This window comes from Cylas formicarius, unplaced genomic scaffold (assembly GCF_029955315.1).
Source record: "Cylas formicarius isolate icCylForm1 unplaced genomic scaffold, icCylForm1.1 PGA_scaffold_10__41_contigs__length_53128322, whole genome shotgun sequence".
Classification (NCBI taxonomy): Eukaryota; Metazoa; Arthropoda; class Insecta; order Coleoptera; family Brentidae; genus Cylas; species Cylas formicarius.
The window spans coordinates 741,636-758,950 of NW_026844214.1; the positions used below are offsets into that span (position 1 = coordinate 741,636).

Sequence of the window (17,315 nt, forward strand, 5' to 3'; positions counted from 1 at the left end):
TTGACTGAAGAATAAACTCATAACAATTTTGCTACGTGACCAAATTTTCAGACAACACACGCACTACTACTACAGGTAAAAGATCGTTACCGTTCTTGACACTTAATATACTACTTTTAAACGGTTCGAACGGAACTAGAACCCAGTCGGGACCGAAAACAACAATTACCGTCGATTATCAGTCCCTTGCATTCGCATATCACTTGCGTTTCCTCGTTCGGATTTTTCAACCTCTCTTTGAATATAAGACCGCCCTCAATAAAATTGCCTCTCGCGCAGCTCAGCACCCGAATCTCAAATAACTTCTTCACGGCTGCAACAACAGTAGTTCGGTTGATGGTGGCAGACAGTGCTAAGGGATTGTCGAACTTCCGTTTATTAATAGAATTCCACCTCAGGTCACATTAGTGAGCATTAGTGATCCCAAATGAATCACCGTAGATGGAACAAATTGGTTCTTTTAAATGAAATTCAACACAGAAGATCGATAGAGCTTGTGTCAAAATTAGAGAAGGATTTCAGAGGAATTAGCAGGGAAAATTTCAAAGACAACAAAGAAGAGAAGAGATGAAAGAATCTTTTGAACACTGAACACTGAACTTCCTCTCAAAAGACACAATGGAAGGACCGAAAATGGAGCCAGTGATGATGGAGAGCTAGACCAAAGCGTAACAAGCCATCACCAAAGACTTACAAAAGGACGTGAACATCGAGATTATTTCAGAGGCCAAGGGCATGAAGTAATCATGGATGTGCTAATAGCAAAGTCGGGTTATCCTACTAGGACCATTGCAGGAAGGATCTATCAAGTATTACATAAATACAGGCGCAATATTCCTGATAAAATTAAATCGACCTCTTTATAAACCTTCAAAAATCCAAAAAGATAATGTATCAGCCAGCCCTATCATCAGTTCGAGGGATTCCAAAACCACCAGCTTAAGTAGCTTTGTCCTGCAAATCGTCCAGCCACTTGGGGAGAAACTCCTTCATTTGTAAACAATTCCGGGCACTTGGTAGGTGTTCTCAGAAATGTAAAATTCAGACAAGTTTGTTAGGTTTGATGTGGAAAGTCTGTACAGCAACGGGCCCTTGGAGGAATCATTAGACTTTTTCCAGGTCAGACTGAAGACAGAACTGCCCTAACGCTGCAGGCAATGGTGAAGATCCCTTAGGTGCTCTATTCATAATTATTGAATTTTTCTTTTCTATAAGTGGACTGTATCTCACATTGCGGCGACGTCGCGACCCATGCCGTGCACGTCTACCCCGTAACGCTACAAAAATGTTACTAGTCTAGCAGCAACGTAGACCTTGCTGGTTTGGCGTACAACGCCCTGTTGTCACATTGACTGAAATGTCCAGCATGTTTAAAATATACAAAATTAAAAAGAAATTTACATAATTTTGAACTCAACACTGACTTTCTAGCCAAAGATACGTTTTACGCAATAAATGATGGCCTACCTCTCTCATTAAATTTACCAATCGTTTCTAGATATCCTATTAAGACTTCATCAGCATGTAGAAAAACTGAACCAGATAGCCCCCATATCTCAGGAGCTTTGAAAAAACTATGTATAGGTAAATCGACCAAGAGAAAGAGTTAGAAATTATCTCCAAGTTCATAAAATGACCACTAGGTTGCCCAATTGACCTATATGAACATTAGTTTTAACGTAATCTATTGTAGATAAGGAAACTGTTTTGTTTGAACTATTTTTTTTCTATGTCGTCAAATTAAGGTTATGGGGAGGGTCAAATCTTTGTTTAGAATAAGTTCTTTTTAGCTTATTCGACGAACTTAGTTTAGTTTTAAAGAGTATTGGCAGGAGCTTCGACTGGCACATCAATATCACGATTTCAATTCTTTTATGGGTCGGCAGGAGGCGCTTCATGTCAAAAACAGCTATTTATATAATTTTCGATATACACACGACAGAATTTAAATTCCGAGTCTAACCGTTCTGATGCAACCAATTCAGAAATCATCCAAACACTCTGCAAAAGCAATAACCAAGCATCACTCGATGGAGAATTAAGCACTATCAAAAAGGATTTGTTTCATAATGGCTACACTCAAAAATGCATAGACAAAACATGATGGGTATAGAAAGTTCTCATGCATCTCTGTCTTTTGACGTTCCCATACGTCAAGGGAATATCAGCGAAGATCAGTCGAATAGCGAAACAATTCAAAGTTAAGACCGTATTCAAGTCCTTTAGAAATGAAGGCCATAGGAAACACACCATTATTGGTAAAATTCAAAAAATCGTGGAATTTGTATGGACCAAATAATACAACATCAAATGTTCCGAAGTTCGGGTAGTCAGGAGGAATCTGGAAGTTTTGTAGAAAGTATTATAGTAGTCTGTGGAAGTTTCTTTGAAAAATTAACCCCACGCTTCACTACAATCCACTCCGTCACGTGTGCGGACGCTGTAGTCCAGTAACGTAGAGTGATACATCTGCCCGAAACCTTGCGCACACAAAAACTTAAGATAGTGTATGTTCGACAATCTCTTGGTACTTCAACAGTCGTTTGACGCGGTTACGCGCCATCTGGCGGCGGTGTAACGTACCCAGGGCCGTCGGACGCGTCGACGACGACGTCACGATAAACGTCAGCATCGCTCTGGGGAAAATGTCGCCGAGTACGGAGCTGCACTTGACCAGCAGTTGTTCGTAAAACGTCAGCGCGTCGAATGTTTTCAAAATGAGAACGTCCATCGCCAGCTCGGGATCGACCTCTTGCAAGTTGAATATCGGGTTCAGCACGCTCACCTTTATCGAGCTGTCCAATTCGAATTTGTCCTTTAAACTTTGGGCAACCGACAAATCCGGGAAACTCGCCTAATTAGGTCAATAATAGTAATAATATGGTGACCGGATCAAAAATAGCATCTTTCCCTTGTCGTAAGAGGATACTAATCGAAGCAGCCATATAGCTATAAGTTAATATAGTGGCCCTACTACGGTAAAAAGTGATGCGCCGCAGTTGGCTATGACATTTTCGTTGAGAAGGTTGTGTGAAAAGCATTGTTACATTGTTGAATTACAGCATACGGATCGGCGTCCTTAACATGATTCTGTAAGTAGTGTGGCGTGGTTCCTTAAGGCCTATAGACACTATACCAGCTATTTTTTCCCAAATTTGTGCCCATAAATCGGCGCAAACGGCGCGTTTTTATAAACTTACTGGTTTAACCTCCATTGAAAATGTAAATAAAGTGGAATTCACGAAATGTGACTCTTAAAGTGTAAATATAACTTTGAGGTAAAGTCTGTTCAAATATACGAATTAAGGAAAGACCCGGGCAAGCTGTAAGAATGAAATATATCCGAACAGGTCCGTACTTTTCTTAGAATTTAATTATTTGGGGTTTTGTTAGGAAAGATACTAAACGATATTTATTAATTTATGTATGTATTTATGTTTAAATCTAAAATAAAATTACAAATTATTTGCATTACCTACTTAAATTACTTAAAATTATTCACATAATACATCAGTATCACTATCGCTACCATCGCCTGTTCTAATTATTATTTGTTCTATATTATTTGCAATATGGATATATGCTTTTTCTATATGTTAAAAACTTCGGTTTCTATAAGTTTGAGGACGTTGGAGTTAACACGAGGAACAACATTGTTACGACGAATGGCAGATTTCAGTTGGTGCCAAACAAGTTCAATGGGATTAAATATACGGTGGTAAGGTGGAAGCCTTAAAATTGGATGCCCTAGATTTTTTGTATAATTATACCTTTTGTAATTTCAAGCTTAGTAGAACCTCAATTAATTGCTTTTTGGTATAGTCTTCGTGAAAATAAATTTCGTTATTATACATGTAGTTTTGGATTGTTGCTTTTATGTTACCTGAGGAAAGGTTTTTAGTCAACTGTCTACTGCGATAATTTGCATTGTCCATTACAATGAGGCTATTAGGAGGCATGTTTGGAACTAGTTTATTTTTAAACCAACTTTCAAATAAATCAGCGGTGGTATCTTCATGGTAATCCAGAGAAGAATCTTTAATATTTTTCGCAGACAGAGAAAGTCCATTTGGAATCAACCATCTTTAGAGTCAGCATGCAAAATAGTTGTTCTTTTACCTCTTTTACACTTATCAGTTGAGTCAACCCAACACTTTTCCGAAGTATGATAAGTGTTGAACCAGGTTTCATCGAAGTAAATAATTATATCTTTTTTTTCTTAGATATTCCAGTCGCCATTTCCGAATTCTAAAAGATTCCATTAAAACTTGCCTTTTGTCAATTTTTTTCAACCTAAAACCCATGTATTGAATACACTTCCATAAGGTAGTTCTGCCACATTTAACACCGGTTTCATCTTTTTCAAGCCTCCTAATTAAGATAACTAATGTAGGCACGCTTTCTTCCTCGTATAACTTGTAAATTTTACGCCGTATTATATCTTGATCACTTTCATCTACACTCGAGAAAATGTCAGCATCGCTTCTTTGTTTCCTCGCTGAAATGGGATTATTCACAATTTTCCATACAGTTGATGTTGGAATTTTCGTTTCTTCTAAAGATGCTTACTTGCTGGCACCACGTTCAATGAGAGTCAAATAAACATAGTTTATAATTCCTGAGATACACTAGACTCGTACATATTTTGCATAATTCGGACACGATTCAACACACGCTGTATTACATACGAAATATAAATGATTACTAATAAACTTAAACTAAATAGTATACCTAACCAAAGAATATTAAACAATTAATATTATTTTCTATTACGGAGCACAATTTTACCTGAATTTAAATTCGAAACTTTAGGTAATAATCTTGTTGCATTGTATGTTAATGACCACCCTTGGATAATCCCATTCAAAAGCAATTGGTCACTTTCTTATATCTATGAACAGACCATACCTAAAATACGATTCCTTATCGCCGCACTTTTCAATGAACTTAACGAACTGAAAGCAGGTTTTGTTATGAAGAGTATAAAAATAGATCACCTATTATATGTGGACGATCTGAAGGCCATTGGGAAAAACGATGCAGAGCTAGAGGATCAACTCATGGTCAAGAAATTTAGCTACAACATTCGCATGGAATTTGGTATAGAGAAGTTTGCTAAAGCGGTATTCAAAAAGGGAAAATTACAAACTAAAGATAACAACTGATTGAGTAAGTTTAATTTTCGTCAGCTAGAGGAGACAATGAACCGGCAAAATATAAAGAACCAACTGACTAAGGAATACCGAAAACGTATAGCAGAATTGAGCAGCAAAAATAAAATCAGTGCCATAGGACAGTTCGCCTTACCCGTTCTTCAATTTAGTTTTGGAATCATTAACTTTAGATTAAAAGAAATACGAACTCTAGATAGAGGAACCAGAAAACTTCTTCATATGTGCGTAATGCAACACCCAAGAGCCGACATACACACATTATATGTATCGAGGAAGTAAGGGGGCCGAGGTCTGTTGCAAATAGAAGCGGCTTTCAAGTCGGCTATACTCAACTTAGAAGAATATCTAATCAGAATAACAACAGACAAATATGTAAATCTACTCAGAGCATATGACGAAGAACTGCCTAAGACAAAATCGATAACTAAACTAGGATGTTACGTAAGAAAAACAGAAAAGAAAAACGAAATAGAAAGTATCGAGTGAACTGAAAACAGAGTGGAGGAATAAACAAATGCATGGACACTATGCACGACAAAATGAAGGCCAAGAAATAAATCCCAGATACACCTATGGATGGCTAGCGAATGGAAATCTTAAGGGTCAGACAGAAAGCCTAATAGTCGCGGCACAAGATCAAGCCATTAATACTCGATATTACTCAAAAAGTATCCTAAAGAACGCTATAGACTTAGAATGCAAAAGAAAGCTATACGCACAATTCACGGATCAACACCTCTGGCACATTGTCGCCCTATCTTCGAGAGGCTAAAAATCGTGACACTTCCTAGTCTGTGCATTTACCGTGCACTGACCCAGGTCCATGAAAATATACATGCTTTTGAAAGACATTCGACAGACATGCACAAAACACCAGGCAGGTAGACCTCATCATACCATACTATTCCAGACTGATGACCTCGGCAAGGAATAGATCGATTATGCAATAACTACGATTAAACAGTGAATCATATCCTCTCTAGCTGTCCTATACTAGCAAAAAATGAGTACATAAAGAGACATGATAATATGGCTAAACTGTTGCACTTCAAAATATGCCAAAATTTTGATATTAACACCACCAGAAATCAAGCAAGGAAGATGTTACAATACTTTGGAATCAACAAATTCAAACAGATAAGCGAATAACAGCAAACAAACCGCGTATTGTTATTAAAAATAACTTATGAACGATAGTTGACGTTGCAATTCCAGCCGATAACAATGCTGTGGAGAAAGAAGCGAAAAAATTACTTAAATACAGGGACCGAGCCATCGAAATAGATAGAATGTGGAATATTAAGACCCAAATTGTCCCCATCATGATTGGCGCAACTATAACACTCTCAAAGAATTTTGAAAGATTCCTTCACACAATTGACGGAAAACAACATCATACAGCTCCAGTCTACGGCAATAATAGGGAGTACCTTTTAAGAACAGTTCTAGGGAAACCCAAAGAACACGGTTAATTGGATAATAATAATAATAATAAACTGTCTTTCATTCGTCACATTCGCAAATTGCGCTCTTCCATGTAACCACAAGAACAACAGCACCAACACCATAATTGTCAACAAAATACACATCGTAAACAGAAGAAATAGACGCTCATCATAAACTCATACGCTTTTGCTAGTTACGGGCGGGTCTAATAAACAATATTCACGCTTTTTTGAAGGACTTTATTGTAGGGAGGGGCGTTTAACGGCATTATAGCTTAAATATCTCTGGATATGATTGCTAAACGTTTACCAATGGCCAAAGACAAATTTAAAATTTGCTTACGCGACAGCTATCCACGTACATCTTCCATCTGGCCGCGTCTGTGCCCCTCTCCGTGCCAGCTTCCTCCATGATTTCGATCCAGAGGTCTTTCTCTTCGTCGCTAAGCCTAACGCGCCCCCCATAGTACCGAAATATTTAATATAATCCGTTGCACCGTTACCTAATCATCATATACAACGGTGCGAGCACCAGTCCGCTCTCGTACGCCATTTTTCTGGTTATCGTTCTGATGAAAAGGCCAGCGGATTGGAGCAAAGTGATCAGAAAGCTCTCGATCCAGCCGGGGTTTCCATTGCTTCGAGATTGTATCACTCTAAAAGCGAATTGCGGAAGTAAATAATAGTATGCTGTATATATGGTATAGGTATAACAGAATTTTGATAGAATAGTTTTTGTATCAAACCCGCCAAAGCCTGACTCAATCTAGATCAGAAAATGATGAGTGGAAGAATGATAATATCTTTCCAGGATCATAAAAATTCGTCCGAATGGCGGAAGAAACAGAAAAGGCGTCTTTGAACTTAAAACGGACAGTCAATCTAGAGGAAATAAAACTTTGAGCAAAAATCACCTGGTCCTCCAGGTTGTCACTTGTGAAAAACTTATATTACCAGAAAGTTAAACATTTGCTCCGAAAATTCGGATAGACTACGAATAGGAATACTTTATTGATGTTACTATCGCAGACGATTTACATACGTCAAACAAAAGGGAATAAAATAACATACACCTGGTACATTATAATTGAAATATAAATATTCATCAATAGAATAAAAATGCTGATTAATTAAAAATCGTCTGACTGTTTGTTTATACATTTGAAATGGCCAATTACGAACGGCATTTGAAAGCGTCTTAAAAAACTTAACGGACCAATAATTTGGGCCAGTTTGACACCTCTCTAAGCGGCAGTAGGTAATAACCACATTGTCCCGACCTCTGGTTTGATGGTCATGCACCACTTATAAGGGGTAAATAGATGCGGATTTTTTTTTGTGTAAGAGAATACTACTATGCAATTTCAATAAGTTGCTTTTCTTTAAATAAATATAAAGACATTCAGACGAGTTAGTTTTTGTTATGGCGACTGGATCATTTAAGCTGTGAGTAGTTGTATATACATTTTATTATTTGGACGGCTATTCAAGAGCACAGTTAAGAACGAATATTGAAGCAACAGGTTAAAAGGTTATTCTAGTAATAACATATTATGGAACAAATTTGATAAAAGTCAATTTAGTCAGAACTGATTTTGCTTTAGTTGTGGTGAGTTTTTAATTGGTTGTAGTTATGTTTGGTTAGAGTCAAGCTCTACATCTTCGAAGGATAGAGCAAATTAGATAGACCACGCTCAAGGTGCACCAGGTGTCAGAGCAAAGATGGCTGATGCAGTCTTTGATACTCATGAAGAATGCCGTCAGGTGATACCAGGGTTTATCAAACTCGTTGCGTAATATACTTTATATTATAATTTCATAACAACTTTTATAAAATACTCGTATTTTCTCACTTTTCTAGTTCCGGAGGGATCGCCTCAACGTCCAACATTTGACACGCCAAGCCCACGTGGAACCACTTATCGATAGGCTTCAACTTGATTATTTTAATCCTAGACATATTCATAGTGTCTTTTGCCACCTGTCCCAGATGGCTTCTCTTGCCCATTGCGGCGACGATAAAGACCAATTTAGTATTGATCATTATACGGAGGAGCGACCAAGAATCGCTGTCGATGTTCTCGGCGTTATCGATCACTATCAGCCAGAAGCAAGTGAAGCACTACAAATAATAAATTGTTGTTCGGACTTTTCTATTTTTTTGAATTGCTGACATGGTGAAAATCAGGGATATTACTTGACTGATACTGTTAAATTAGAACAAAAAAATGTTCAGATTTTCGCAGCTGTTTTGGCAACACTTCTTTGGTGGTATAGATATGTAGATGATGTTTTTGCATGTTTCACTGGAACCGACAACTGCAGTCCTTTTTGAATATTATCTCCATACATAAACTCTCTAAACCTTCTATACTTAACTGTAAGGAACAAATTCGATTTTCCCATTTACCTTTAACCCTCACACACGAATAATACCCAATAATGCATAATAACTCAAATCGCCCTTACACACACAATGCTTTTATACACCATTAATAATTTATACACCATTTTCCACAGAAAATTTTGAAAAAGAATTTAAATGTTATTAAACAAATAGCTCTGCATCAAACTCATCATCATCATCGAAATGACATAACACGTAACGATGATCTAGAACAATGCTGGAAAAAAATAACAAACAACATAATAACAGCTTCAAGAGAGGCACTTGGAACAAGAAAGATAAATGTAAATAACAAAAAAGTCAATAAAAAGAGTCAGAAAAGAGTGTGGAAACTATTACGATCAACTAAATGAATACATAAAGAATGACTCAATAAAAATGGAAGAATGCACAAAATACTTTTCTATAGAAAAAATTTCAATAATATAATTAAAGACGAAAAAATACCTCTAGAGTGGAATAAAAGTTTGACTTCATTAATATTTAAAAAAGGAGACAACAAACATCAAACTGTAGGGGAATATCATTAAATATCGAAAATGTTCACCAAAATCATAGCAGAAGAATTAAGAGAGACAATTTGGATATGCGCAGAACAACAAGGTCTTAGAAAGAACAGAGCAACAACAGATGCCATCTTTATAATATAATCAACAATATAAATATAAACAATCCTATCTTCATGTGTTTCGTGGACCTAACAAGCGCGTTTGATAAAATACGACTTAATGACATAGTATACTTACTTAAAGAAAAAAATGTATCTCCTAAAATAATAAGAATCATAGAAGAACTTAATTACAACTGCTCCACTAAAATAAAAGCTGAGGGAAAGGTATCTGAAGAAATAAAGGTAAACACAGGAATAAGACAAAGAGACAGCTTAAGTCCGTATCTATTTCACCTGATTATGGACAAAATGATAGCAAAAGTAAAAAGACTAACCGGATACAAAATAGGAAACACGATTCATTCATATTCATATCACGATTCTATGTTAGGCGGAAGATGCGGTACTGATATCTAATAGCGAAGACAGCCTACAAAGAATGTTACGCATATTTGGTAAAATCGCTAAAAGATTATAATATGGCAATATCAACAGAGAAAATTGAATGTCTAACAGTATCTAAAGAATCAACAAGATGTAAGCTGGAGATAGAAGAGACAATCACAAAGCAAGTAATGTCACCAAGAGACGATATACCAAGTCAGGAAACATGGTAATATTCAAAGATCACAAGAGATGGAAAACCCGAGGGGAAAAGATCCAGAGGAAGACCACAAAAAAGATGGCAAGAAGGCCGGTCATCAGAATCACAAATAAGATTAAATATTACCCAGTAAACACAAGTAACTTGACTTAACGTAGAAATGAGAAGAGGAAGAAGAAACAAATATCTATTAACAATGGTTACGACCTCTCTTTGATAGACAAGATTATAACTAAAAAGCAGTATAAATAACTCTGAACTCTGTCTAACCCATATTAAACACCGAACCCAAAATTTACAAAACAATATAGGAGAACTAAGCAAGAACATTTCGAATCGTTCATCTAAATTTGGTCTTAATATTGCTTTCAAAACTGAAAAGATATTAAACCTTAAAAGACATTAAACATCAAAAGAAAAAAGTTCGGATTTTAAGTATGCCATTAATTTAAATTTAGATATGCAACAACGATAATTTTGATATTTTACATAACCAGTGGAAAAGCAAAAATCTAAGTTTGTTGGAAGCTATGGCGATTAATAAAATGAGAATTCGAATCTATTACTGAATCCGTTGTTAAATTTAAATTTATAACCCTATACTCGTAATTAAAATTCTATTACTACCTATTCATACATGTAGGTGTCGGAATATTGTCATATTTTGTATTTGAAAAAGGCACGGTGTTGCCAAAACAGCTGTCGCAAATCATTAAATAACTGTGAAAATGGATTTGGTAAAAATTGGTCTACAGAATGCAACGGCTTTTTTTTGTCATGTTGATATCTAACCTTGCCCCATAGCGCTATTCAACAAGACACCGTGCGACAGCCATAAGTAGGCTACTGTAAATTATTTTCAGAATACAAGAAAGGTGGTCCCTCAGATTTAATCAACTATCGTTCAATTTCCCTTTTATCTCTCAACTATACAAGACTGTTACAAAGATCAAAACTAACCAATGCATACAACCTAGCACTTTATCTGACCTTCCTAGATTATGAAAAGGCCTTCGACCCTTCAGTAGAATTGAGTCCACTTACGTAATGCTAAGCTACAATATCTCCCATGGGAGTAATACTGAATAAATATCTCACCACAGAAAGTATACCGAAGAGTAAGGCAAGTTCTTCCAAATTATTTACTCGTGAGTTAGATCACATCATTAAATCCCTAAATCCTTAAATCACCTCGAGTGTGCTGTTAATAGCTCCAAAACATGAAGACCTCCAAAAAATGTCTTCAGACATTTTCAAGAAACTCCCTTATTTCTTGAAGAATCAGAGAATTCGTTTACATTTAAGAACAAGCGTATTTAAATCCTGCATCCTGCAAATCATAGGAATTTCCCTCAAAGGTCATAAAACCAGTGAATGAAGAAATCGAATCAGAGCAAGACTTTAATGAAGATGGTCAGAAACAGGAACACCTTGTGGTTAATAGAAACCAGGAAACATTGAGAGATTCCCATATTCTGAGATGGTCTAAGTAAAGAAATGATGATGAAGAAATCAAAGGTCGGGTCCAGTCTGCAAATCGTTGGCTATTTTTACTCAGTAGCTTTATCAAAGTCGAAAAATCTAACGAGGACTTCAAAAATCAAAGAGTATATAACTATGGTCAAACCTGTAACAACATATAAAAGAGAAATATTCACAGAGCAAATAAAAATAAACTAAAACGCTTCGAACTGAAAATCAGAAAGATTTTTGAACACTACCAAATCATTTACAAATCTTCTGGATCGAACTTGTTAACGTTTAACTAACCGATCATCATGCTGGCTTCTTCACTGCTTAACTGAAACTGGCTAGCATAAGGTATAACCCTGCTGAAATATTGATGAAAGGGAAAGACCCGATTCCCGGTTAAAATTGTTTGCTTGCATATAGATTTCTATAGATTCTCGGATTTTTCGTTGGTAGAAGAATTGATTACATGCAAGAATGTTTCTCAAATGCATTCTTCTGTGTTTGACGGATTGAAGATATTGACAGTTTTTTGTACGACTGATAAATTTGGTTTGAACGTTATATTTCTTAAGAACCTTTGTTATGTGATCACTGTGGCAAGTGTAGGGTTGCTTTCGGGCTCATTTTCTTTTGGTGAAGTGTATTTTGTGATAATGATATGATGATAATAATGATAATGTGAGTGAAATTTATTATAGGGAGAGGAGCAGAGGTAAGATACTTTTTACAAAGCTTCTGGATTCCTCCTGCGTCGGTTTTTGCTGAGTCGAATTTGCTGACGTTTCGCCAATCATCCTGTTGGCTTCTTCAGAGCTTGACTGACAGAAGCTTTGTGAAAAGTATTGCAGTAGCCTGCGGAAGTTTCATTGAAAAATTAACAGATGTAAGATTTTTTAATTGTCGCTTCGGTTACTGGTAACCGATAATTTTTGGGCCAGATGGAAATGTGACAATACATTAAGGGGTTAGTTCTGATTAACCCATTTTGTCCCAGTGGTGCGTTAATGCACCACCTATTCTATGATTTTTTTTTGTCACATCCAGGAAATATTTTTGCACATCCATTTAGAAATTTTATGATTATCACTACTAAAGGATATAAAACCGTAAAAATCGCAAATTTATGTGTAAAGGAAATATCTTATATATGACTTAAGTTAACAAAAGCGGTACATAAATTTTCAAGTAAATCCAAAATAGTAAAAAAAAAATATTTTGGATTTGTTACAGAGAACACACATTGGAAATACTATATTGATTATGCTTTATTTTTTGAAAATATTTACTGGTGCGTGAATGCACCGCTGGTTTTATCTGTGAAACAAAACTTTGTTATTACAAGTCTAGACAAGTCAGCGCATGTAGAATAAACATCCAACAATTAGCGTGTTCTTTAGTATTAGTTTTTGCAGAGTGCAGTGAACGTTGCAGTTCGTAAAATATGGCATTTCCGAGGTATTTGACTCAAAACGAATTAGAGACGGCTATGGAGGAGATCGTGATGGATGAGGACAATAACAATGAAAGTCGTAAGTATTATTTGGATTTACGTATTGTAGTGTGCCATTCTTTGTAAATTTATGGTAAAAATAACTTTAAAAAAACATTTACAGAACATATTACGCGGTCTATATTCCAAACGACTGGCTTGCTTCTGCTGTCAAAAGGTACACTCACACACCTATATCCGATGAATTTAGATCATTTGAGGAATTAAAAAATAGGCTTTCTGGAAAAACTCCGCTTGAAATATTTTTTGTGTTTTTTGATGACGAAGTGATTGATTTGATTTTAAATCTTACATTACTTTGCGACTTTTCAAAACCAATAAAACAATTACTCAAAGAAATTTTGCACCTACCATAGATGAAGGGCGTTATGATAATCAAGGTCACTCCATGATTGTTCAGGCTAATAAAGCCCGAAGGAGATGTAGAATCTGACACAGCCGCACAATTTACGTTTGCAATAAGTGTAATGTACATTTACATACTTCATGCTTTGTAAAATATCACCAAAAATGAAACCGGGTGTTACCAGTGGTACGCTCACGCACCATAAAATATTACGCGTTTTTTTGTATCAAATCAGGTTCTATTTGGAAAACAATCTACTTTTAGTTGTTTTCTGTCGAATTTGAACTTTCTTTTGTATATTTTTGTATAAATTATATGTTACATCTTGTATGCCTCAAAAAAAAGTGGTTCGTTTACGCACCAGTATTTTTTTGTATGTTTCGAGTGTTTATATTTTTTGACACATGTAATGTATACTTAAGTGCAACAAAATAAATAAATTCAGAGCAAAAAAGAATTTTTTTTTTAAGTTTTTTTTATGCTTGGGATCATATGGATTAATAATTAATGTAACCGAATTCACTCGAATCCATAATGGAAACATGTCTATAATCGACAATATTTTCACCAATATTAACTTGACTTTCTTTCAGTCAGAAATTATTTCCTGTGAATTTTCTGACCATTTTATGCAAATGCTATCTATAACTTTTTTCAACTGTCCCACACCTTTTTTCTGCAAACGTTGTTTTAAAAGTGAATGTAACATAAATGAATCTAGGGTGCACAGTTTTGTTTGACGGTGTTTGTACAGCTGAAAAAAAATTTGACTTATTCTATCAATAATTTCAGGAATTGTTTGACTCGTCTTTTCCATATCAAAGATGCATACACAGGGCCAACAGAGCCAAAAAAGGGTGGCTTTCCGTTGAAGTTAGGGAACAGAGTGGGTTACTTAGAGACTTGCACAAATATACCAACAGTAATGAAATTTTAACCGAATTTTAACCGAATAGAATTATAAAAAAGTACCATTAAAAACAACTTAAGAAGGCTAAAAAAGGTTTTTGCAATAAACTTCTTACAACCTCTGTTAACAAATCTCAAACGGCGTGGAAGTTATAAAAATTGAAAGTAACCTCTCTAAACACAAAAAGTTTCCAGATTACTTCATTGATGATGAAGGTAGCGAGTATGTCGATTTACACGCGACTTCTGAAAAATTTTACGACTTTTTTGTAGATTCCGTTAGAGAAATAATAAATAATATAAAAACAACACAAACAACTAATAAAAAATCTTCAAGTTGAAGTCTATTCTTAACACCTGTCACGGGTATTAACCTTCGATGCATTAATTCGTCAGTTACAAATACCCTGTTCATTAATGAAACGTGTCACAGATTTTATAGTTGAACTTCTTTGATTAATCTGTCTTTTTTAGAAGATGTATTTCCCTCAGCCCTAAAACACTCCATTGTTGTGCGTATACACACGATGAACAATACTCATTTCATTTCTAATTACCGTGGAATATCACTTCTATCGGGTTTTTCCAAAATATTCTAAAGAAGGAGCAATTTTTCTCAAATTCTCGGTTTGGTTGTCGCAATGGATTATCTATTCAAGACTGTTTAGTTTCCTTATATAATCGTCTCGAACCTGGATCAGAATAATAAAACATTATGTATTGTTTGACTTCTTGCTTGATTTGAGTGCTTGATATTAATTTGTTGTTGAATTAGTTAAATAATTGCGGTATATAGGGGAATAACTATCCCTGGATTGAGTCGTTTTTGAAGGGTCGTGACCAAACAGTTTTGCTTAGAAGTGTGATCTAAAGAACTCACCAGCGGTGTTCAACAGGGAAGTATACTGGGACCTTTATTATTTATAATATTTATTAATGATATATCTGATTTTTTCCCAGACAATTATGTTTCCTTATATGCAGAGGATACTGCTGCGGCAGTGGCAGACTGGAAGATCTCGTTCTTGGCCACTAGGGCAGTAAGTGGTATGACCCGATATTGTGAGCGTAACGGTATTTGTTTGAACGGGACAAAGACTGGGATAATGTTTTGCTTATTGGTAATAGAATGGAGGATTAATCAGTTAATCAGACGAACGTTGTCAAGTATTTGGGTTTGTTCATATACACTAATTTGTCCAGGACAGATACGCTATTATAGGCTGGGGAAGCTCTTCCAGAGCTAGTGAAGTGAACCCTGTTCCCAAAATTAAATATTTTAACGTTTCCCTCTCTTTTTGTAATGAATAGCATAATTTACATAAAGAGTAATCCATCTAATTATTGTATGACCAGAATTGATGGAGATTACAATTTTAGAGCAAATCCTAATTTGCACGTGCCAAGTCATAAGTCAGCCAAAGTAGCTAACAACCCTATGATTTTACCAATAAAACTATATAAGTTGGCTTTGTCCGTCAGACAGATATTGCCTGTCCATTTATCTAGTTATGCTGATCTCTCGGTGTGATATACTTTGTATGTGTGTACTTTTTAAAGTTTGTATTTTAGTGTTCTAATGTATTGGGTTGTTCGGAAAGTCATTTCGTTTTTTTTGGGGAACATGAAAGACAGTTTTCGTATAATGAATAAATATTTTATTAAATTATATATTGGCCGTTCTGGTCCAACACCTTTTGCCATCTTTCTGGCAGTAACATAATTCCCCTCTCATAAAAGTTTTGGTCCTTGCTAGCAAAAAACTGCTTCAAGTGGTTTTTGACATCTTCATTTGAGGTAAAGGTTTTGCCATCCAAAAAATTTTGCAGAGACCGGAACAAATAGTAGTCGGAAGGCGCCAGATCTGGAGAATATGGTGGATGTTGCAGTACGTCCCATTCAAGCTGTAAAAGTTTTTGGCGAGAGACCAAACTTGTGTGAGGTCTCACATTATCCTGGTGGAACACTACACCCTTCCTTTTGATTAATTCGGGCCTCTTCTCTTTAAGTGAATCATTCAATTTGTCCAGTTGATGACAATAGACTTCTGAATTAATCGTTGTATTGTCCGGCAAAAGCTAAAAAAAAACGATTCCTTTGACATCCCACCAAACGGAGAGCATCACCTTTTTTTGGTGAATGTTGGCTTTTGACACGCTTTGAGCCGGTTCATCTTTTCTGCTCCATGACCTCTTACGTTTAACATTGTTGTATACAACCCATTTTTCGTCCCCAGTAATAATCCGCTTCAAAAATGGATCATTTTCTTGACGTTTGAGGAGCGAATCACACACGTCAACGCGACGACACAAATTTCGCTCCGTAAGGACATGGGGCACCCACACATCGAGCTTCGAGGTTAAGCCCATGCCTTTCAAATGGCCATAAACAGTCGAATTCGACAAATTTAATCTCTCACCGATCTCTCGTGTGGTTATTCGCCGATGTGCATCAACTAATGCCTTTATCGCATCTTTGTCAGCTTCGACCGGCCTTCCAGACCGTGGTGCATCTTCGACATCAAAATTGCAGGATCGAAATTTTGCAAACCAGTTCTGGCACTGGCGTACTGTTAACACGCCTTCTCCATACACATCCGTCAATTTTTTTCTCGCTTGGACAGCATTTTTACCTTTTCTGAAGTAAAAAAGTAAAATATGACGAAAATGCTGCTTATTGCTCTCCATATTTAAAAGGGCACCAACCAAAAACTACTGCGTAGAATTAATAGAACTTTTTCACACACAAGCCTTGCAATATCAGCTCTCAAGACATATAATGGTTATGCGGCTTAAGTGTGAAGTTGGTTTCGAAAAAACGTAATTAAGTCCTCTGAC

At 36.0% G+C, this 17,315-nt stretch overlaps 1 protein-coding gene across 1 annotated transcript in view; it reads right to left on the minus strand.

Annotated features, from left to right (window-relative positions):
• The window catches only part of LOC132708058 (adenylate cyclase type 10-like), a 63,991-nt gene that overhangs the window by 18,462 nt on the left and 28,214 nt on the right, over positions 1–17,315 (minus strand). Inside the window, exons 12-16 of the mRNA XM_060680162.1 lie at positions 8,473–8,741; positions 7,123–7,275; positions 6,963–7,068; positions 2,584–2,854; positions 170–313 (exon numbers count right to left, since the gene is read on the minus strand). Of these exons, the coding sequence (XP_060536145.1) occupies positions 170–313; positions 2,584–2,854; positions 6,963–7,068; positions 7,123–7,275; positions 8,473–8,741 (943 nt within the window). The remainder of the gene's footprint in view (positions 1–169; positions 314–2,583; positions 2,855–6,962; positions 7,069–7,122; positions 7,276–8,472; positions 8,742–17,315) is intronic.